The 23,665-nt window shown below is 41.3% G+C and overlaps 1 protein-coding gene across 2 annotated transcripts in view; it reads right to left on the bottom strand.

Moving 5' to 3' along the window:
• The window catches only part of LOC306998034 (NACHT, LRR and PYD domains-containing protein 3-like), a 108,534-nt gene that overhangs the window by 23,329 nt on the left and 61,540 nt on the right, over positions 1 to 23,665 (bottom strand). For both annotated transcript variants that reach the window (XM_079611765.1, XM_079611766.1), the window contains exons 11-13: positions 22,785 to 22,958; positions 22,215 to 22,388; positions 20,150 to 20,323 (exon numbers count right to left, since the gene is read on the bottom strand). In XM_079611765.1, the coding sequence (XP_079467891.1) occupies positions 20,150 to 20,323; positions 22,215 to 22,388; positions 22,785 to 22,958 (522 nt within the window). The remainder of the gene's footprint in view (positions 1 to 20,149; positions 20,324 to 22,214; positions 22,389 to 22,784; positions 22,959 to 23,665) is intronic.

Below are 23,665 nucleotides of genomic sequence, written 5' to 3'. Positions count from 1 at the left end.
GGTGTTGTGGAAATGACAATGAATTAACATGAATATATAAAAACAGTAGAGATATTTATTAGAATTTTTTTTTTAAACTCACCACACTCATTAAACTTGATTCACTAAGTCATTAAACATAACCACCTGTTTTAGTGTACTGCTGAGTTTGATGTATAAAACTGATTTGTCTCACAGATGAATAGTGCATACTTAAATAAAAATAGGTACAAATTAAATCAATTAATATTAAAGTAATATAATTTAGAAATAAAAATAATATCATAATCCATCCATCCATCCAACCATCTTCTTCCGCTTATCCGGGGCCGGGTCGCGGTGGCAGCAGTCTAAGCAGAGATGCCCAGACTTCCCTCTCCCCAGACACTTCCTCCAGCTCTTCCAGGGGGACACCGAGGCGTTCCCAGGCCAGCTGGGAGACATAGTCCCTCCAGCGTGTCCTAGGTCTTCCCCGGGGTCTCCTCCCGGTGGGACGTGCCTGGATCACCTTCCCGGGAAGGCGTCCAGGAGTCACCCGGAGCCGATGCCCGAGCCACCTCAGCTGACCCCTCTCGATGTGGAGGAGCAGCGGCTCTACTCTGAGCTCCTCCCGAGTGACCGAGCTCCTCACCCTATCTCTAAGGGATCGCCCAGCCACTCTGCGGAGAAAGCTCATTTCGACCGCCTGTATCCGGGATCTTGTCCTTTCGGTCATGACCCCCGGTAAATGAGAGCTGAGCCGCTTTCTTCACCACGACAGACCAGTACATCGACCGCATTACTGCAGAAGCTGCACCGATCCGTCTGTCAATCTCCCGTTCCATCCTTCCCTCACTCGTGAACAAGACCCCAGGATACTTGAACTCCTCCACTTGAGGCAGGAACTCTCCACCAACCTGAAGTAGGCAAGCCACCCTTTTCCGACTGAGGACCATGGCCTCAGATTTGGAGTTGCTGATTCTCATCCCAGCCGGTTCACACTCAGCTACAAACCGTCCCAGTGCACGTTGAAGGTCCTGGTCTGATGAGGCCAACACGACAACATCATCCATCATCCATGCAAAAAGCAGAGACGAAATCGTGTTGTCCCCAAACCCGACACCCTCCGGCCCCTGGCGGCACCTAGAAATTATGTCCATAAAAATTATGAACAGAACTGGTGACAAAGGGCAGCCCTGCCAGAGTCCAACATGCACCGGGAACAAGTCTGACTTACTGCCGGCAATGCGAACCAATAATTAATAATAATTACATTTACATTACATTTATACATTTTGCGCTTTTTCTGAGACCTCAAATCGCTTTACATAGAAGGGGGGAAATCTCCTGAACCACCACCAATGTGCAGCATCCACTTGGATGATGCGACGGCAGCCATATTGTGCCAGAATGCCCACCACAAACCAGCTTACTGGTGGAGAGGAGACAGTGATGAAGCCAATCAGTGTATGGGGATGATTAGGAGGCCATGATGGAGAGAGGCCACAGGGCATATTTGGGTTACACCCAAGCGGCAACCTCCCCGTCTCTCTCTTGAAACCAACACGGAAGTGAATTAAACGGCAATTCATCGACTGGCCGCTTGAGGCTGGCTGCAGAAGGGAGTCAAATCTGTATCTCCCCCATGTTAAAATGCCCAACTTTACAGCAGAACAAAACATGTTTACAGCCTGGTTCTCTCTGTGGCTTTGGTCTATAAAGCTAACTTTGCCCTTCATAACAACTGTGAGGGGGGTGCATTTTTTTATAACTCGCCCGTGTAGTTGATTAATATTTAAAGTTCTGCAAAATTAAGGGTGTGTCCACTTTTGAGTGACAGGCGGATTCCCGCTGATGTAAATGCTAGCCGGTTAGCAGTCACTTCACTTCAGCAAATTCCAGCTGCTGAATTTGCCATCTCTGCCGTGTTTGTGCTTTTATTCGGGATTATTTCACATAATTTAATACACCCATTACCTCGCCCACGGCTTTAGATTCCGCCGTTTTTCGTCGAGTGTCGTTCGAGAGAACAACCAGCGCTGTATTCCAGTCGTTCTCCTCGGTGAACATGCACTAATGGATGTGATGTCTGACAATTTCGTTGCTTTTTGGAGTTTTCAGATATAAGGCTACACTCGTTCTGCGGTGCCGTTGCTCTGGGACAGATTATAACATGCTTATGTACCGTCAGATGAAATCCTGCAGGTGTGTTTCTCCGTTCATGCAATAAATGCACATCCTTGAATGAGCGCGTATTTCTAGCGCATTTACTTGAACTTCACAGGTAATATATCTCTGTTTTGACCCATTTGAGAATTGAGATGCGGCCAAAATCAGAATTTAAAATGGACTGAATAATAAAGCTCTCTACGAACTTGACGAGCGATGCCGCGCTGACGGACCATAGACTGTAATAAAGAGTGACTGACATGTATGCACATAATCACGGTCACACACACACTCTCAGAGTAACCTTAGCCTAATATTGTAAAGTTACTGCATAATACATTTTCAACAAGCAGAATAACTTAGCTGCACAGAATCGCGATACACAGTCTCACTTGTAGCTATGTCTTTTAACTATTACAATATTTCGAAGGGCAAAAACAGGACCTTTTAATTGCCATTCAGATTTTAATCATCAACTGTCAGTGTCACTTTAGCGCGAGCCCGTGTGCAGTCGCAGACTTGGTACTGTGAGTAGCATATAGCATTAGCTCCCAAGCCCTATGCCCAAGCCTGCTAACTCCATAACGTCGCGCTAGGTGGGCGTGGTTTCAGTTAGCCAGGCTCCTCAGCTCCGCCTCTTTGCCCATATTCTGTTATCCGGGAGTGACGAGCGGTGACGCGAGGCCAAGATGGCGACGGCCGGCTCCGCCCACTTTAGGCTTCAAAAATGCTCTTCAGAAACCTACGGGTGACGTCACGGACACTACGTCCATATTTTTTTACAGTCTATGGTTACACCCCTACTCTTTTTCGAAGGACATCCTGGGATTTGTAATGACCACAGAGAGTCAGGACCTCAGTTTAACGTCTCATCCGAAGGACGGCGCTCTTTTGGCAGTATAGTGTCCCTGTCACTATACTGGGGTGTTAGGGCCCACACAGACCACAGGGTGAGCGCCCCCTACTGGCCTCACTAACACCTCTTCCAGCAGCAACCTGGATTTCTCAGGAGGTCTCCCATCCAGGTACTAACCAGGCTCAGTCCCGCTTAGCTTCAGTGGGAAACCAGTCTTGGACTACAGGATGATATGGCTGCTGGAGCCAAGCTCAATGCGAACCAAGCTCCTGCTCCAGTCGTACAGGGGCCGAACAGCCCTTAGCAAAGGGCCCCGGACCCCATACTCCCGGAGCACCCTCCACAGGACGCCACGAGGGACACAGTCGAATGCCTTCTCCAAATCCACAAAGCACATGTGGATTGGTTGGGCAAACTCCCATGAACCCTCCAGCACCCTGTAGAGGGTATAGAGCTGGTCCAGTGTTCACGACCGGGATGAAAAACCTTACTGTTCCCCCTGTAGTTGGAACACACCCTCTGGTCCCCCTTCTGAAAAGAGGGATCACCACCCTATTCTGCCAGTCCAGAGGTACTGTCCCCAAACGCCACGCGATGTTGCAGCCAACACAGCCCCACAACATGCAGAGACTTGAGGTACTCAGGGCGGATCTCATCCACCCCCGGTGCCTTGCCACGAGTAGCTTCTTGACTACCTCGGTGACTTCAGCTTGGGTGATGGACCTCTGAATCCACCTCTGAAACCTCAGCCTCTGCTTCCTCAATGGAAAACGTGATGGCGGGATTGAGGAGATCCTCTAAGTATTCCTTCCACCGTTCGACGATATCCCCAGTTGAGGTTAACAGCTGCCCACCTCCACTGTAGACAGCGGTGGTAGGGCACTGCTTCCCCCTCCTGAGGCGCCGGACGCTTTTCCAGAATCTCTTCGAGGCCCGCCGCTAGTCCTTCTCCATGGCCTCACCGAACTCCTCCCAGGGGCATATAGCCCTGGACAACATAGCTCCTAGGATCAGTACTCAAACCCCTCCACCACTATAAGGTGGCAGTTCAATAAAGAGGGGGATATATATATATATATATATATATATATATATATATATATATATATATAATATAATATAATAATATAAATTTAAAAAGTATTGGAATACATTATAATATAATCAATCAATTGTACTTTGTAACTATAAATGTAATTTCCACCACATGCTGTCATTTCCACCACAGAGGGCAGTGTGATGGAAATGACTGTGGTGGAAATGACATTTCTGTATTTTTTTGTGAAAAAATGGAAGACAGCTTCACTGATTAGCTTTGAATTAATACTTAGCATTTCATGTATGCAAAATACTCTTATTTAACTTAACATTTTTAACTTTTTAAAAACACCCTTGAAGGTACAGCATGTTTGGAAATGACGTAGAATAAATATATTAACTGATCAAGCAATATTTACCTTGATTTTTCTTCTTATGTTCTTGATGAAAATTTAAATTGCCTACATGTCCAACATGTGCTCTGATGTCACTGAACATTTCCATAGAAAACACCTAAACAATCTTTCACAAAAACTTTTACAGTGTTGTGGTGGAAATGACACCAATACTGTGCGACAGCTATATTTTGTATAAAAAGTAATATTGATAGTGGTCTCACATTAAATACTATAATGTATTTTAATAGTACTTCATTTAGGTATATTAATAGTTACCAGATAAGTCATATTTTTAAACTGTATTTTCATTGTTGAAGTTAAAAAGCCTGGGTGTGCGACAAGGAGACAGTGATTTTGACATACATAAGGAGGTTGAAAAGTATGAAAAAATCCTAATAGAAAGGTGGTTAAAAGTTTTTAAGGTGGTTTTATTGTTAGTTTGACAAAGAAAGAGGAATTTGTCCAAAATTATATGTATTTTTTAAAACATCTAAGAATCTAAGAATCACCCATATATATCCCACATTTCATGGTGCAGCAGTTAATATTACTAGGCTAACGTTACAGTAACGTTAAATCCATGGTAAATTATGGGAATGTGTAGACGGGAAAGCTTCTGACTGTATCGTTGTTCACAGTGTTCCTCCTGTTCGTCAGCGCCGTTTCATCTGCCTTTAAACTGGTTTAAATCACTGAGACATCTGTGTTCTTCGCTGAATTCAAGCCCTTCTCACTGGATCTCGTGACCGAGACCGATCAGAGTAAACGCGTCTGCTCTAGGCCCTGTCCCAAATGGCACACTCCGGACTTGTGGACTTCCTCAGAGTCCACACTTTGGTGACGTCATGTAGTGCAGACCTATAGGGCCCTTTGCGTGAGTGCACGAGGGCGCATTGAGAGGTATTTTTGGGACAGACTCGATCGCCAAGCCGGAAATAGGAAGACGGTCCGGTTGTTGTTTAAATATTATATTTCTACATTTACATATGATTCAGTAAAGCCCTGCCATTCGGTTATATTTATTTAATGAATCATAATGCGATCGTAGCCTATTATTCAGTGCACTATTTATGTTTATATTAAATATATATTTATGTTTGAGACATCAACCACTGGTTGATGACCATATGTTTGTATAAACTGTAGGTAATATTTACACATAGGTCATAAAAACCATAATTATATTTACACTTAAATATTTTCTTTTCATTTTAATGTGAGCGAAAGCTCCTCCCATTCGTTGTCTGATTGTCCTTTCGCAAATTCGCAAGGATTTCTGGGTAGTTAAAGTGCGTGAAGTGAAGCCTGCATCTATGCGGGTTTCGCGGAAGACCGTTTCAAGGGTACAAAGGGGGCGCTGCTGAGCACACTTCAGAGCGTTAAAATGATGAATGGGACGGTCTACGGACTCGTAGACTCAGCGAGCACGCGCAATTTAAGTCCACGAGACCGAAAGTCCACATGAAGTGCGTCATTTGGGACAGGGCCCTAGTAAGCTCGCGGCTAGCGCTGCCGTTTGGACTTTGAGCCGAGCGGATAAACGGTCTGTGTGGCGCGTGGTTCAAATGAGATTCGTTCCGTTTTTGCCGCAAAAACATTATCGAACATTTATCGAACTCTTGATATCGTTTTATCGAGAAAAATTAGATTGCGATAATTATCGTTATCGTTTTATCGCCCAGCCCTAACATCATGGTCTCAGCTGGCTCTTGAAAGCACCTTCCCATCAGCTCTTTATCTATAAAACTTCATCAGGGTGCTGTCCCCTGGCATAGTTGCAGACACTTGTCCCAATTGAAAACAAGCCATACAGTGAATGCGGTATTTCTGGTGAGTGGTATATAGAGGAACTGCACTTTTTCTGGGTCAGACTGCCGTAACTCCTCACAGCTCATCTCCCCCCTCAGTGCTCTGCTGACCCCGGTGGCCTCCAGTAATCACTCAACTATCATACCATTCTCACATAAAACACCTCCAATCAGGAGATGCTCAGTGTTATTGCGTGAGCCTCCCTGTTTTAGGTCGTCCCCTGGCCAGGAAGATCGCGCCTGTCGCTGGGTAAGCCACTCGTACACACTAGCTGTGTCCCAATGTAAAGGCTTCATCACTCGAAGGCCGCAGACTTCAAATTATGCAGCCTATGCGTCCTTTGAGTATAGCCTTCGTGGAATTTTCTACAGGCGCCAAGCAACGGTGCGAGAGTACGTTACAGCCATCCTGATAATTAATTTGATATAATTGAGTAAACAGCTATGGACCCAGAATTGGCTATTGCAATTTTTATGTTTTATATTTCAGTGGAGAACATGGTGAGGATGTTTCAGGTCATGTACTTTCGGCTTATCCGAAGGTTCAAATGTTCATTTATATCTTACTTTGATGCGATTTTATAGTGTATTCTTTTTATTATGCACATAAATGGACCATGGTACATACATTTACACAGGTTTTCAACGCTATTTAAATATAAAACCCAGTTGAATATAAAAAAGTCCAGTGCGAATGTTTCTCCAGCTCGTCATCGGCAGCTGTCACTGTTGCTAGGCGACACAAACAATCGTCCGTAAGCTACACCGGTCCGAGCGCTTCAGATGCGCCCTTTGAAATGGGACGGAGCTGTAGTTAGAAACAATTTGTTAATATTGTGACGATAGACCTACACGTTGTTACTTTCATTTTCAAAATAACCAGTGGTGGAATGTAAGGAACTACAAACTTCGTTAATGACAAGGAGGTTTTTTCCCTGCAGAATACATACTTTTACTCTTGATACCTTAAGTAGGCCTACATTAGAGTCTGCAAGATAATTTTGCTTTACTAAGGTTTGAAATATATGACTAGTAGTTTTTCCCCAATGCGGTATTAGTGGTTATTAATAAAGCGTATTAAAGTATCTCAATATTTATTTCATGAGTCAGCCCTGCAAACCGGTTGGTAGACAACTTAGTGGATGGTGGAAATATCCACTCAAACACTCAGAGACCATCAGATGAAATCCCACCAGCAGGAGGCCTTACCAGGGTCTCTATTGTGGAGCCTGTCCCGGTCCAGCAGCACACCAGGGTCTCGCACTCAGCGGAAGAAAAGTCTACATAATTTTTTCTTATTTTATGTACTGTAAATTTAAATGTGTATGTTGATTTTGAGATTTTTTACGTATGTTGTAAATAGTTGGGGAAAAAAGGTATAGAATCATTTGTTTCATGTACAAATTATGACTGTCATTACAAAAATAAACAATGTCCAGAGCAATGAATTTTCTTTTATTTACACATTTAAAGTTGCATAAAAATAAATAAATAAATGTACAGAATTTTTTTTTTCCTTTTAAAAATTATAAGTTAAAAAAAGTTAAACAAATATATATATATATATATATATATATATATATATATATATATATATATTTCTCAATCATTTTTCAAGAAGAGAAAACAGCCTTTCCATCCTCTCCCTACTCTCCTGTGCTCTCCTCGCCTATGCAGTCCCAGTCTTCTCTAATCAAGTCCAAAAACTTGTCCTCTCTGTCTCTTCTTCGTGGTGCTGATGCTGGTGCTCGTGCTGGTGCTGGTGCCCCTGGCTCCTCCTTACCGTGGGCACCCACTGCTGAACTTGACCCTGGTTTGTCCTCAGGGATTAAGGCAATGAGGACAGGGAGTGCCTCTGTCCCTACACCTCATCCATGAGGACAAAACAGGGCCAAGATTCAGCAGTGGGTTTCCCACTCACACCCTCACCTGTCCCAGGACACTTGCAATCCTAAGGCAGAGCAAATTAACCATGCCTCGTTAACAACAGCAGCACAATACATTTTTTGGCCTGTATGGGAGTTACCTTCCCCAGCAGACCCATTTTCTCCAGAATTGCTATAAAAAAGCAGAAAAGGGTACATGAAAAATTTCCTTAAACCTTAAATTATAGTTAAAGGGTTTAACCTTATAGTTAAAACCTTTGTAGACGTAGCTTGCATGACAGCACTACAAAAACACATAAAAGTAAAACCCCATTGCCTTATCTACTGCTTTTCTTATTGTTGTGGGCTTTATAGGGTGAGTGATATGTATTATAATACACAAGTGAGACAGACTAGTGCAAATATTACAATACATTTTTATTTAATTGATTTAATTGCAATTTAATAAATTTAGCTGTCTGCTCCTTGCTCCCTGAAACAATTATTAAACTAAATATTAGCACAAGTTTTGCACCACCTTACAAATGAAGTCACGCAATGGTGATAAATGAGTTAAGATGAAGTTTATAAGAAAGGAAAACTTGTGGCTTTTAACTCACTAGCTATTTGAGCAAATGAAAACATAATACTTACATTTATATGTGAATTTGCCGTCCACCACCGAACTCTCGGCCGTAATTTTTTTATAATAAAAATGCTGTCGTCACCGGCGCGCAATGGCTTATGGGGTAGAATCAGGCCGCAAGGATCTGTTTATGCATCCTTTCTTTCACGGGGAAATGAAGGGTGCATTTGGCGTCGCTTTTGAATCAGGGTAGCCTTCGTCGCGCCGCGATGACTCAACCGGCCTTCGAATACGGCCTTTGGAGGATGCAGAATTGAATTGGGACAGCCTTCATCGCGCCGCGATGACGCAATCGGCCTTCAAATGCGACCTCCAGGTGTGCAGCCTTTGAATTGGGACATCCTTCGTCGCGCCGCTGTGACGTTTCGTCGCGCCGCTGTGACGCAATCGGCCTTCAAATACGGCCAATCGGCCTTCAAATACGGCCTTCGGAGCATGCAGCCTTCACATTGGGACACAGCTACTGGCACCCGCTCTTTCTCATCACACAATCTTTGATCGTTTTCTTCAACAAAATCAGTTGTCTTCTGGAGCTTAGAAAAAGGCACATTCAAGAGTCACCAGAGCCTGTTCACACATGGAGACAGGTTATTAACAACAGTATTTAATCACTTAAATCCATTAACCATCTTAATAGCAGCAACCTAGCTGCTTAGAAATTTAGATAACAACCGTACATCAGAGTCCTGCACGGGTTCGGGTACCCGCGGGTACCCGACGGCTGACCCGCAAATTTTGCTCAAACGGGTGAAAAATATCCAACTGTGTCGGATACGGGTGCGGGTCGGGTCGGACACGGGGAAACGCGGGTCTAAACACGGGTTCAGTGAGATGCGGCGCCTTGTAAAAGGTCCAAGTGATCTGAGGGCGCGCGCGCTTCCTGGTGTGTGACGTGTGTGCAGACTGGTGCATAGATGTATACACTAGATGTCGCCTTGGCTACGGCAGTTCATTGGAACGAATGTCTTTAATGCGAAATCTAGTGTATACATTTCTATGTTAAGTTTAAAAGTAAATTATGGGAATGTGTAGACGGGAAAGCTTCTGACTGTATCGTTGTTCACAGTGTTCCTCCTGTTCGTCAGCGCCGTTTCATCTGCCTTTAAACTGGTTTAAATCACTGAGACATCTGTGTTCTTCGCTGAATTCAAGCCCTTCTCACTGGATCTCGTGACCGAGACCGATCAGAGTAAACGCGTCTGCTCTAGGCCCTGTCCCAAATGGCACACTCCGGACTTGTGGACTTCCTCAGAGTCCACACTTTGGTGACGTCATGTAGTGCAGACCTATAGGGCCCTTTGCGTGAGTGCACGAGGGCGCATTGAGAGGTATTTTTGGGACAGACTCGATCGCCAAGCCGGAAATAGGAAGACGGTCCGGTTGTTGTTTAAATATTATATTTCTACATTTACATATGATTCAGTAAAGCCCTGCCATTCGGTTATATTTATTTAATGAATCATAATGCGATCGTAGCCTATTATTCAGTGCACTATTTATGTTTATATTAAATATATATTTATGTTTGAGACATCAACCACTGGTTGATGACCATATGTTTGTATAAACTGTAGGTAATATTTACACATAGGTCATAAAAACCATAATTATATTTACACTTAAATATTTTCTTTTCATTTTAATGTGAGCGAAAGCTCCTCCCATTCGTTGTCTGATTGTCCTTTCGCAAATTCGCAAGGATTTCTGGGTAGTTAAAGTGCGTGAAGTGAAGCCTGCATCTATGCGGGTTTCGCGGAAGACCGTTTCAAGGGTACAAAGGGGGCGCTGCTGAGCACACTTCAGAGCGTTAAAATGATGAATGGGACGGTCTACGGACTCGTAGACTCAGCGAGCACGCGCAATTTAAGTCCACGAGACCGAAAGTCCACATGAAGTGCGTCATTTGGGACAGGGCCCTAGTAAGCTCGCGGCTAGCGCTGCCGTTTGGACTTTGAGCCGAGCGGATAAACGGTCTGTGTGGCGCGTGGTTCAAATGAGATTCGTTCCGTTTTTGCCGCAAAAACATTATCGAACATTTATCGAACTCTTGATATCGTTTTATCGAGAAAAATTAGATTGCGATAATTATCGTTATCGTTTTATCGCCCAGCCCTAACATCATGGTCTCAGCTGGCTCTTGAAAGCACCTTCCCATCAGCTCTTTATCTATAAAACTTCATCAGGGTGCTGTCCCCTGGCATAGTTGCAGACACTTGTCCCAATTGAAAACAAGCCATACAGTGAATGCGGTATTTCTGGTGAGTGGTATATAGAGGAACTGCACTTTTTCTGGGTCAGACTGCCGTAACTCCTCACAGCTCATCTCCCCCCTCAGTGCTCTGCTGACCCCGGTGGCCTCCAGTAATCACTCAACTATCATACCATTCTCACATAAAACACCTCCAATCAGGAGATGCTCAGTGTTATTGCGTGAGCCTCCCTGTTTTAGGTCGTCCCCTGGCCAGGAAGATCGCGCCTGTCGCTGGGTAAGCCACTCGTACACACTAGCTGTGTCCCAATGTAAAGGCTTCATCACTCGAAGGCCGCAGACTTCAAATTATGCAGCCTATGCGTCCTTTGAGTATAGCCTTCGTGGAATTTTCTACAGGCGCCAAGCAACGGTGCGAGAGTACGTTACAGCCATCCTGATAATTAATTTGATATAATTGAGTAAACAGCTATGGACCCAGAATTGGCTATTGCAATTTTTATGTTTTATATTTCAGTGGAGAACATGGTGAGGATGTTTCAGGTCATGTACTTTCGGCTTATCCGAAGGTTCAAATGTTCATTTATATCTTACTTTGATGCGATTTTATAGTGTATTCTTTTTATTATGCACATAAATGGACCATGGTACATACATTTACACAGGTTTTCAACGCTATTTAAATATAAAACCCAGTTGAATATAAAAAAGTCCAGTGCGAATGTTTCTCCAGCTCGTCATCGGCAGCTGTCACTGTTGCTAGGCGACACAAACAATCGTCCGTAAGCTACACCGGTCCGAGCGCTTCAGATGCGCCCTTTGAAATGGGACGGAGCTGTAGTTAGAAACAATTTGTTAATATTGTGACGATAGACCTACACGTTGTTACTTTCATTTTCAAAATAACCAGTGGTGGAATGTAAGGAACTACAAACTTCGTTAATGACAAGGAGGTTTTTTCCCTGCAGAATACATACTTTTACTCTTGATACCTTAAGTAGGCCTACATTAGAGTCTGCAAGATAATTTTGCTTTACTAAGGTTTGAAATATATGACTAGTAGTTTTTCCCCAATGCGGTATTAGTGGTTATTAATAAAGCGTATTAAAGTATCTCAATATTTATTTCATGAGTCAGCCCTGCAAACCGGTTGGTAGACAACTTAGTGGATGGTGGAAATATCCACTCAAACACTCAGAGACCATCAGATGAAATCCCACCAGCAGGAGGCCTTACCAGGGTCTCTATTGTGGAGCCTGTCCCGGTCCAGCAGCACACCAGGGTCTCGCACTCAGCGGAAGAAAAGTCTACATAATTTTTTCTTATTTTATGTACTGTAAATTTAAATGTGTATGTTGATTTTGAGATTTTTTACGTATGTTGTAAATAGTTGGGGAAAAAAGGTATAGAATCATTTGTTTCATGTACAAATTATGACTGTCATTACAAAAATAAACAATGTCCAGAGCAATGAATTTTCTTTTATTTACACATTTAAAGTTGCATAAAAATAAATAAATAAATGTACAGAATTTTTTTTTTCCTTTTAAAAATTATAAGTTAAAAAAAGTTAAACAAATATATATATATATATATATATATATATATATATATTTCTCAATCATTTTTCAAGAAGAGAAAACAGCCTTTCCATCCTCTCCCTACTCTCCTGTGCTCTCCTCGCCTATGCAGTCCCAGTCTTCTCTAATCAAGTCCAAAAACTTGTCCTCTCTGTCTCTTCTTCGTGGTGCTGATGCTGGTGCTCGTGCTGGTGCTGGTGCCCCTGGCTCCTCCTTACCGTGGGCACCCACTGCTGAACTTGACCCTGGTTTGTCCTCAGGGATTAAGGCAATGAGGACAGGGAGTGCCTCTGTCCCTACACCTCATCCATGAGGACAAAACAGGGCCAAGATTCAGCAGTGGGTTTCCCACTCACACCCTCACCTGTCCCAGGACACTTGCAATCCTAAGGCAGAGCAAATTAACCATGCCTCGTTAACAACAGCAGCACAATACATTTTTTGGCCTGTATGGGAGTTACCTTCCCCAGCAGACCCATTTTCTCCAGAATTGCTATAAAAAAGCAGAAAAGGGTACATGAAAAATTTCCTTAAACCTTAAATTATAGTTAAAGGGTTTAACCTTATAGTTAAAACCTTTGTAGACGTAGCTTGCATGACAGCACTACAAAAACACATAAAAGTAAAACCCCATTGCCTTATCTACTGCTTTTCTTATTGTTGTGGGCTTTATAGGGTGAGTGATATGTATTATAATACACAAGTGAGACAGACTAGTGCAAATATTACAATACATTTTTATTTAATTGATTTAATTGCAATTTAATAAATTTAGCTGTCTGCTCCTTGCTCCCTGAAACAATTATTAAACTAAATATTAGCACAAGTTTTGCACCACCTTACAAATGAAGTCACGCAATGGTGATAAATGAGTTAAGATGAAGTTTATAAGAAAGGAAAACTTGTGGCTTTTAACTCACTAGCTATTTGAGCAAATGAAAACATAATACTTACATTTATATGTGAATTTGCCGTCCACCACCGAACTCTCGGCCGTAATTTTTTTATAATAAAAATGCTGTCGTCACCGGCGCGCAATGGCTTATGGGGTAGAATCAGGCCGCAAGGATCTGTTTATGCATCCTTTCTTTCACGGGGAAATGAAGGGTGCATTTGGCGTCGCTTTTGAATCAGGGTAGCCTTCGTCGCGCCGCGATGACTCAACCGGCCTTCGAATACGGCCTTTGGAGGATGCAGAATTGAATTGGGACAGCCTTCATCGCGCCGCGATGACGCAATCGGCCTTCAAATGCGACCTCCAGGTGTGCAGCCTTTGAATTGGGACATCCTTCGTCGCGCCGCTGTGACGTTTCGTCGCGCCGCTGTGACGCAATCGGCCTTCAAATACGGCCAATCGGCCTTCAAATACGGCCTTCGGAGCATGCAGCCTTCACATTGGGACACAGCTACTGGCACCCGCTCTTTCTCATCACACAATCTTTGATCGTTTTCTTCAACAAAATCAGTTGTCTTCTGGAGCTTAGAAAAAGGCACATTCAAGAGTCACCAGAGCCTGTTCACACATGGAGACAGGTTATTAACAACAGTATTTAATCACTTAAATCCATTAACCATCTTAATAGCAGCAACCTAGCTGCTTAGAAATTTAGATAACAACCGTACATCAGAGTCCTGCACGGGTTCGGGTACCCGCGGGTACCCGACGGCTGACCCGCAAATTTTGCTCAAACGGGTGAAAAATATCCAACTGTGTCGGATACGGGTGCGGGTCGGGTCGGACACGGGGAAACGCGGGTCTAAACACGGGTTCAGTGAGATGCGGCGCCTTGTAAAAGGTCCAAGTGATCTGAGGGCGCGCGCGCTTCCTGGTGTGTGACGTGTGTGCAGACTGGTGCATAGATGTATACACTAGATGTCGCCTTGGCTACGGCAGTTCATTGGAACGAATGTCTTTAATGCGAAATCTAGTGTATACATTTCTATGCACCAGTCTGCGCACACGTCACACAGAAGGAAGCGCGCGCGCTCTCAGATCACTTGGTCATGGCTTTGTTACAAGAGGTAAAAACGATATAAATACTGTTCGTTTTCTCACACAAACCGCTCGTTTCGTGTCTTAGGCCATCAATGTGTACTTACATTTACGAGTCATTAAATCATGTTTCATTTGGACTTCTCTGTGCATGCTCTTTGAGGTGGACCCCATAGACCTGCATGATATGACTTTCAGACAAGAATGGTTTGACCTAAAAATATCAAAATTGAAAATACTGTGGAAACAAAGACCTACATCTTGGATGTCCTTGAGGTAAGATAAAACATATCAAAAATGTATTTCAAAGTGAACTATCCCTTTAATGCAAACACAGCCACAGGGGAAAAAAATAATATTTTTATTAAATAACATTTGAAAACCTGTATAAACTGAACACCAAATAACAATATTAACTATTGAGAGGTGATGACTCGTTCATGAAAACGTCACAAAGAAACGGGAAAAGTAGCCTAATGATTATTGAATAGGCTATAGGCCTATGTCAAATATAGCCAGGACAGGAGACAGAGCTGTTTTCTTTCGTTTTGAATTGTTTTGTTTAAAAGTAGGCTACACATTTCAAGCTTTCTATATGTTTCTCAGGTCTGTGAGGCATGTAGCTTATACGCTGAGTTTCGTTAATTTCCAGTTCATGCGCCGTTGATCCGCTCCGTGTCCTGATGCCTGCTATTAGGCTACTTCTTATTTATTAAATTCAGACTAGTTATAAAACATCATTTAAAATTAATACAAAACGAAATTCAATTTAAAGAAAGGCTTTATACAGTAAGAAACTTATAATGAAGTGGTCAATAATGTCTGCCTCTGTCTCCCGACATATTGCACAACGTATGATCTTAGGCTAGCCTACTATGCTTTTAACTTCTCATATAATTAATATTGATGAAACAATATATAAATATATATAAAATTGTGAAGCTGATGTGCTAGACGAAATTGAATTGTTTTGTGGTAACGCGTTAGCCATGTAGGCCTAGGCTATCGGCTTTTTGACAGCTTCGGCTGTTGTCCTTGTGTTAAGGCAAGCCGCCAAAGGCAATACAAATTTGAAAAAAGTGTGTCTATAATGTGATTGACTAAACTGATTTTATTTCGGGTGCGGGTCGGATCTCGGTTCTATTTTAAGCGGGTCGGGTCGGGTTGCGGATTTTAATTAGTGCTGCTGTCGGAAAACGGGTCGGATGCGGTTTTAAGCCCTGCGGGTACGGGCGGGTGCGGATTTACAAAATCGGACCCGTGCAGCTCTCTGCCGTACATTCAGTGCACAGTTACTTCTGTAGCCGGAGCCATCGGGCCTGTATGGTGGAGACTAAAATCAGACAAAAATCACTGGTTCTAAAATAAACAAGTCAAAAACTGTATTATTTTAAAAGACGTTTTTAAAGTCATTCAGTTTTACTTTTAAACATTTACAATTTTCCCTAATTGAATAAGATCCTGTAACATTATTTCTTATAACATCTCTGTGTCTGATTTTCAACTGAAACACTGTGCTTTACCATAAATATCTTATTATCATTTACAACACAGGCTCAGATAACAGCTTTTAGCTGACATTCGAATGAGAGAGACTCTTGAGGTATTCAGGATTGGTACTTTTGCACTTTCCAAAACTTCTAACTTCAGACTTTATCTACCATCTTGTTAACTCTAGCCTAGTTTGAGTTATCTTTTCCATAAATTAAATGCATTTTCAATTCAAGCATAACTTTTATAGTTTCCTTTGCCCCTATAGGGAATTTAGACATTATAAATTTCTACTCAGAATGAGTGTTGGTTCTACTTAAACTGTTTCAGCCAAATCACAAGCTTATCTTTTAAAATTAACACATCAGCTTCTAGTTCTTTCATAGTCAACACGAACAAGCTTTTGTTTAATCAAATGCCTTTTACGCATTTTACATTTAGCAACTGTTAATCCTTCAATACTGCTTCTGCTTAGCCTATTTAATCTTCAGAGAACAAATAATTATTATTGAGTCTCAATAACCTTTCAATTTCATCTAAATTTTAGTTGTCAGTTTCTCAATTACCATAGGATAATATCTGGCTTCTATATTTTCTCTTCTTAGGAGTTTACCAATCCGCAATTAGAATAATCTAAAACCTTTTGTTAAGCGTTTCTTTAAAAAGAAAAAACAATCAACCTTTAGTTATTTTCCCGTCACCCCTGTATGACCAGATCAAGCTGTTTTTACACAGAAGGACCTTCGAAAAAAACCCAGGGGAGCTTGAGCTTTACTGTCTTCATGACCCTTGAGTTCAAAGGCTAAATAACCCCTCTGTCTTTCCTAAAGAAAATGGTCCTCTCTTTACAAGTTAACCACACTAAAGAGTTCAAAGGCTCTTTCTGACCATTTGTTTTACTGTTTGAGTTTCATACTGTTTGGTCACTATCAGCTTTCAAATGCATTCCCCATTTACTGCAACATCCCATGCAGCAATCCAAACAGAGCTACTAATGCAATCTCAGTTGCAAATTAAATTACAATAGCCAAATCATAGTAACATTAATCTATTTTCTAACACATATTAACACAGAATTTCCTTCAAATTTGTATCATTTTGGCACTTTCTTTGTTTGGAGCCAGTCTATGTTTATTGTTTCTTTCCAATCAGAATCAAACTTTTACAAAAACATAGTCTGCAAATCTCTTTAAAGTGAGAGCTTCAGCTGGTTACAGCATTTGCTCTTCTTCTTGTCTCACTATTTGTATCAGAACTGTTCATACCGTATAAAGACATTTAGCATGTCATCAATTTCATTAACACTGGTTTGAAAGCTTATTCTTCTATCAAATGGTTAATCTGCAGACTGCTCAACATTATTCCTCAGTCCCACTTGTCTCTACTGTTTCACAAAAATCATACTATTACTCAGTCCCCTAAACTGCACAGACAGCCTTATGGCCGCTTGCACCTTCAACTCTTGTTATAAAAATATGGCAATCTATGCTTCAATACCATTGTTTTCATAACATTAATACAATAAAGCACATTCACATCATAATTAACACTGACATATAGAATGTTGCCCATTCTGCTCAATGAAACATTCCTTTTCTTTATATCATGTTAATCCCTGTTAATCATACTCAATGCCTTATTTTTATCTAAAACTCACTTTTCAGACCATTTCAACTTAATTTGACTTAACAGGCCTTCATAAATAGTTCCATAAATTCTATCAATCCCTACATTCAATGTTCCATCTATCTTCAATCCAACAATTCACTGTTTTGTTATTTCCATCAGGAAAAAAAAATCTATCCTTCCCTACTTTCCAGTTCCTTTCTACATCTGTTCTCTTTTATCTTCTATCTTCTCCTTCAGTTCAACAATTATCTGTCTGTTCATAGTTTTACACACACGCTGAACACGATCACAAAAACCCTTTTGTTACAATTATCCGTTTCCCAATTTCTTGCATGCATTTCTGGCCATAATTCTTTTTTCCCATTTTACAGAAAAACCCGGTATATATATATTATTCAGTTTACTGTGAGATGTCCCATGCCGGCTGATTTCTATTTCCCAGGATTTACAAAATTGACGCGCGTCTAATAATCTGTGAGACGTCTCTCTTTACAGATGCGACTTTTATCCAAAATCGCCAGGAGCTGAACCAATTATGTTTTTTTAGATTAATATCTGATTAATCCCGACTGATAATCTGTACCGGTCTTTGCCCAAAATAGTTCAACCAATCAACTTGAAACCACTTGATCTGATCTGCAGATCTCAGTTAGTTTCACGAAACGAGTGTTCTAAGCCTGCATACAAATCAGGTTATAGTACACGTACCATGGAAATAGTCTTCAGCCGCCCTGGTTCACTCACAGTTATACCAAAAGTTACACAAAACAAAATAATTTGATTGTCTTCTTTACCTGAGATGCACTGCCACCGGTTCTTTTTTCTTAATTCCAGTGAAGTTATCTTGGCCCTGATGCGGTCCCTCTCTCTGAAATCTGCAAGGTAGGGCTAAAGCCTGGTGCTTTAGGATGATCAGTCTCCACTGTCTCAGGGCCAAAATGAACTCCATGGAATCCTTACTTCTGACACCAATTGTTGTGGCAAAAAACAATATTTAACAAACACCGCATTCCCAGGCAAAAGAGACGTCAAGATCCAAATTGTATTTAAAATGTATTCTTGCAAGAATAGTTCCCATTCTAGCCACACAGGCCAGCCAAAGGCTGGGGTGAAACCCCCAACCTTTACAGGCCAGTTTGCAGGGCAGAGTGAGACACAGAGAGTTATTTGGCTGGTAGTTTTATAATGTTCTTATCAAAGCATTCTCTAAACACCCACCCCAGAGGGCAGGAACTGAGGAACCCCCATGGTTGCCTCAACCCCTCCCTAGCCTGGGGTCTCCTCACCTCTGTCTCAGTGTCACACACACAGCTGTATCAACGTTACAACATAAAGCTCAACATACAGAACACATGTCATTCAATTTTACCATTGAGAACACAAAATAAGAAATAAAAGATTAAAATTGCCACTACAAGAGCGTTGAGAGTGACTAGAGAGACGAGTAGTAGACGAGAGTATTTAGAGCAGATTATAGAACATGATCATTGTCTATACAACACATCTCTAGTCACCTATAACTGTTTAAGTTGGTTCATAAGACTTCGTGTAAAAAGTAAACAAACAATTAACATACTCGTGCGTGCTGGCTTGAAGGGGACCATGATCCTGCCTGAAATGTGTGTGTGCTATCTTCAGCACAAACAGATTCGGGCAGCGTGCCTCCTGGATGCTGAGTGAGGCACGTCACATCTGGTCGCGGGGGGAGCTCCTCGACCAGCGACCAAAACGCACTCACTGCCCTACAGTAAGCTTTCCAACGCAGTTTCCATGGGACGGCACCGCCCGCACAAGCACCTGCCAAACACCGCGACAGACGCGTGGCGGCTACGTTTGCAACTACATTTTCAGGAGGAAGAGAAACGCTTAGAAACGCCCATATAGCTAGCACGATGCCTTCTATTTCTAGATGACAAAGACAAAGTTTACCAGTACTATGACAAAGGTTACCGGTACTTATCTGAACTAACGTCATGATCACTGCCACTATAAAGAAAACGTTGACTTTTCACTCGGTGCTATTCAATGACAGTAAAAAAAAAAATGTGTCGTTATCTCATTGCTGCGTTGCTAAATGATAGCAACTCACCAGGACACTTCACCAACTCTCCACTCATTCTCCTCGGACCATGCATTTCACTGGCTTTGACGGCCACCAGGCTACCTTTCCTCCACTTCTGATATTTAAGACCATTTTTGAGACATTTTAAAATTGATATACATATCTTGAGTGATTTATGTACCCATTAATCGACAGTGGTGGTTAACCTGCAACATGGGCTTTAACTATTTATTTGACGTCTCTCTTCTTTATTCTCTGTTGAAAAGGCAGATTTCTGCATGTACACAATCAGTACAATGTATTAAACGCTGGAAATTAAACAATTACTATCTAGATAAAAAAAACCAGAAAGTGCACTGCTATAAACAATGAAACATAAGCCCTGCTGTCTTCAGATAAATAAACTTCAGTCACACTGTAATTGCTGTACAGTATAATGACACTAACTGTAGTTTCTCCAGCTTGAGTTGTGGGTTCATCAGTAGATCACTGAGGTTTTTCACTCCAGAGTCTCCTAGTGTATTCCTGCTCAGGTCCAGTCCTCTCAGGTGTGACGGGTTTGAGTTCAGAGCTGAAGTCACATCAGAACAACCTTCATCTGTCATATCACAGTATCTTAACCTACATTAGCAGAGAGAGAGAGAGAAGAAAATAAGACAGAAGAAAAGAAAATAGTTTATTCTGTAACGTCACATCATCTTTATCAGCAAATAAAGCAGACAGAGGAAGAGAGATCTTCATCTTTATTTCACCAGATCTCAAAATACTACGGTGAAAATGTGTGCAGAAATATAATGTGAACTCAGACTCACTGAGAGATATTGAGAATAAAGTGTTTTAGTTTAAGGAGAGACACACGGCAGACAAAAACATCGGGGTTTTTTCACTGGTCAATTTTGAGATTTTTGGATATTTGTCTTCAATAACATGTCTTCTTTCAGACTTGTGGTGGAAAAAAGTCAGAAATACACATTTAGGTCTTTATTTTACTGCACTTTGTCTGTTTGCATGTGTAGATTTCTCATAAATTCAACAAAAGTTGGTGTTATAAATCATCCGCTGCTCCGCGATCTCTGTCTGCTCCTGTCATCACACACACCGTTAGAAAGCTCTCTCTCTCCTGTACAATGCTGTCGGGTCCAAATATGGTCATTTCCTTTTTATCAGCAACCAATCGTGAAAGTAAAAGGGGGGATTTAACTCTAAATGCGCAATCTCATTGGCTGATGCAATCTTTAAAGGGGCGGTATAATGCCCTTTTCACAAGATGTAAAATAAGTCTCTGATGTCCCCAGAGTGTGTGTGTGAAGTTTTAGCTCAAATACCCCACAGATATTTTTATATAGCATGTTAAAGTTGTCACTTTTTGAAGTTGAGCAATAATATGTAGTTTTGTGTCTGTTCCTTTAAAAGCAAATGAGCTGCACAGGGGGCGGAGCTTCAACAGCTTGTGTCCTTTTACCTCACACACACACACACACACACACACACACACACACTGGAAATTTCTAAAACTTTTAGTTCATGTTCAACCCGGAGTCAGACAATGATGGAGAGACTCAAGAAGAAGTGACAACATGTAGAAGCAACAGGACATTTCTGAATGGTTAGTTGATGAATTTATGCAGCTGATGTGGAGTTAACTATCTTCTAGTATTGATTAGCATATTCTGTCATGATAATCTATAAATCGTGTTCAGGGGGCGGGGTTTATGTAAATTTTAGGGTTGCTGATGTCACTAACCCGGGAGGAATGTCGTGTAGTTCCTACCAGCCGTTTGTTGTCGTCCTTTTCTTTAAAAGCAAATATCTTCCTTTGCTCTGAACTCTGAGCGTTGTAACTTTGCAGATGTTGTTTATGATCAAACAGCAACATTACACACTAACTAAAGCTAGAAAAGTGAAATCATAATCTACCACCCCTTTAAAGCCCGTTTCCTCAAAATGACTTCTCTCATTCTCCAAGTCTGAAATCTCCACTTCAGTCGCACCGATATACACCAAACCTTCCAGTCTTGTGCCTAGTTATATTATGAAGACATTTACTGAGGGATTTGTAAATATATTATTCCTTGCCTGATTTATATAACATTTTATTCCAAAAAACGTGGCGAAAATCAATTTTTTAAGGCTATTCACATTATATTCTGATTTACAGGATAAAAAAAGTAGATATCCATAAATCCCTCAGTAATTTTCCCCCATCTAATATGTGAACACAATGAAAAAAGAATTTTGAACCTGGCTTTATCCAATACTCAGATTTAATTTTTTTATTATATGCAAATTAACACATATTTAATTAGACAATGCCTAATTTGCATATTCAAACATTCAATTACAGAAAACTTGTAATTCATTTTATTCTCATCTTAATGTAGGAAATCAACTGGGAAAGTTTCATGGTGATATCTGCTAGTTAAAATGTTTACCCTATTCACCTGTAGTGTCTCGCCTTAAACTGTTGAAGTGATTTTAAGCATTTTGATTCTTATATGTGAATGTGACTGACCTCAATCTCTCCAGTTTACAGTGTGAATCCTTCAGTACGGCACATAAGTGCTTCACTCCTGAGTCTCCTAGTGTATTCCCGCTCAGGTCCAGATCTCTCAGGTGTGACGGGTTTGATTTCAGAGCTGAAGTCAGGATGAGACTCTGTTTCTTTGTAATACTGCAATAACTCAGACTGAAGACAGAAAAATAACAATAGTTCACATCTATGATGATCATCTTATTGAAGAGCTACAGCAGCATTTAGTGTCCAATAGTCTGTTCTGAAACCCAGTCACACTAGTTCTGTGCGCTGAAGACACGGTTTCTTCTTTCACTTTAACTATTTATTTGACGTCTCTCTTCTTTATTCTCTGTTGAAAAGGCAGATTTCTGCATGTACACAATCAGTATATTGTATCAAATGCTGGAAGTTAAACAATTACTATCTAGATAAAAAACACATAAAATGTGAGCAATAGGGAAACCCCAGAAAGTGCACTGCTGTAAACAATGAAACATAAGCCCTGCTGTCTTCAAATAAATAAACTTCAGTCACACTGTAATTGCTGTACAGTATAATGACACTAACTGTAGTTTCTCCAGCTTGAGTTGTGGGTTCATCAGTAGATCACTGAGGTTTTTCACTCCAGAGTCTCCTAGTGTATTCCCGGTCAGGTCCAGTTCTCTCAGGTGTGACGGGTTTGAGTACAGAGCTGAAGTCAGGATGAGACTCTGTTCCTCTGTAATACTGCAATAACTCAGACTGAAGACAGAAATAGAAAATAAAATGAATCAGATTTATGATGATCAACTAGCGTGTTTAGCTTCATCCAGCAGACTTTTGCTGACAAATAAACAGGGATATCCAGATGCAGGTAACACAGAGAAAGACTACACACTGCTCATTTAAATATACTACTTTATGTTCGTTTACACATTCATGTCATATAATTTTTAAAGGGTCATGAAACCCCCTAAAACACATTTGAGATGTGAACAGATATTCACATCTCAATGAACATCAGTGAAAATAATAAAAGCACTTATAAGTTTGACCAAATAAGTGGAAATGGGTTATTTTTGTGTTTTTCTGAGCAATACACATAAACACAGTCCTCATAATATTCACAAATACACATACATTTCTATAAATCAGTTTTTATGAATGAATGGCTTGCTCTAACTGTTGCTCTGGGCAGGGTTTCCCAAAAGCATCGGAAGCTTAAGTTGATCGTAGAACAATTGCCACCAATGGTCTCTACGATCAACTTAGGCTTACGATGCTTTTGGGAAACCCAGCCCTCGTCTTCGTCAACAACACGCGCTTGCTGGTGAGGTCGACTAACAGCAGATGGAGATTATGCTCGGTAATCTACTGCTTTTCCTGCAGTTCCTGGATGTCAATGTTGAATTTACTGTCGAATTTAAAACACTGAATTTGTGGAAGCGAATTTGTAAAGCAAAATAAAA

This window comes from Phoxinus phoxinus (assembly GCF_949152265.1).
Source record: "Phoxinus phoxinus genome assembly, chromosome: 5".
NCBI lineage: Eukaryota > Metazoa > Chordata > Actinopteri > Cypriniformes > Leuciscidae > Phoxinus > Phoxinus phoxinus.
Note: the sequence above shows the minus strand (reverse complement) of the source record. Positions and strands in the feature narration are given on the sequence as shown.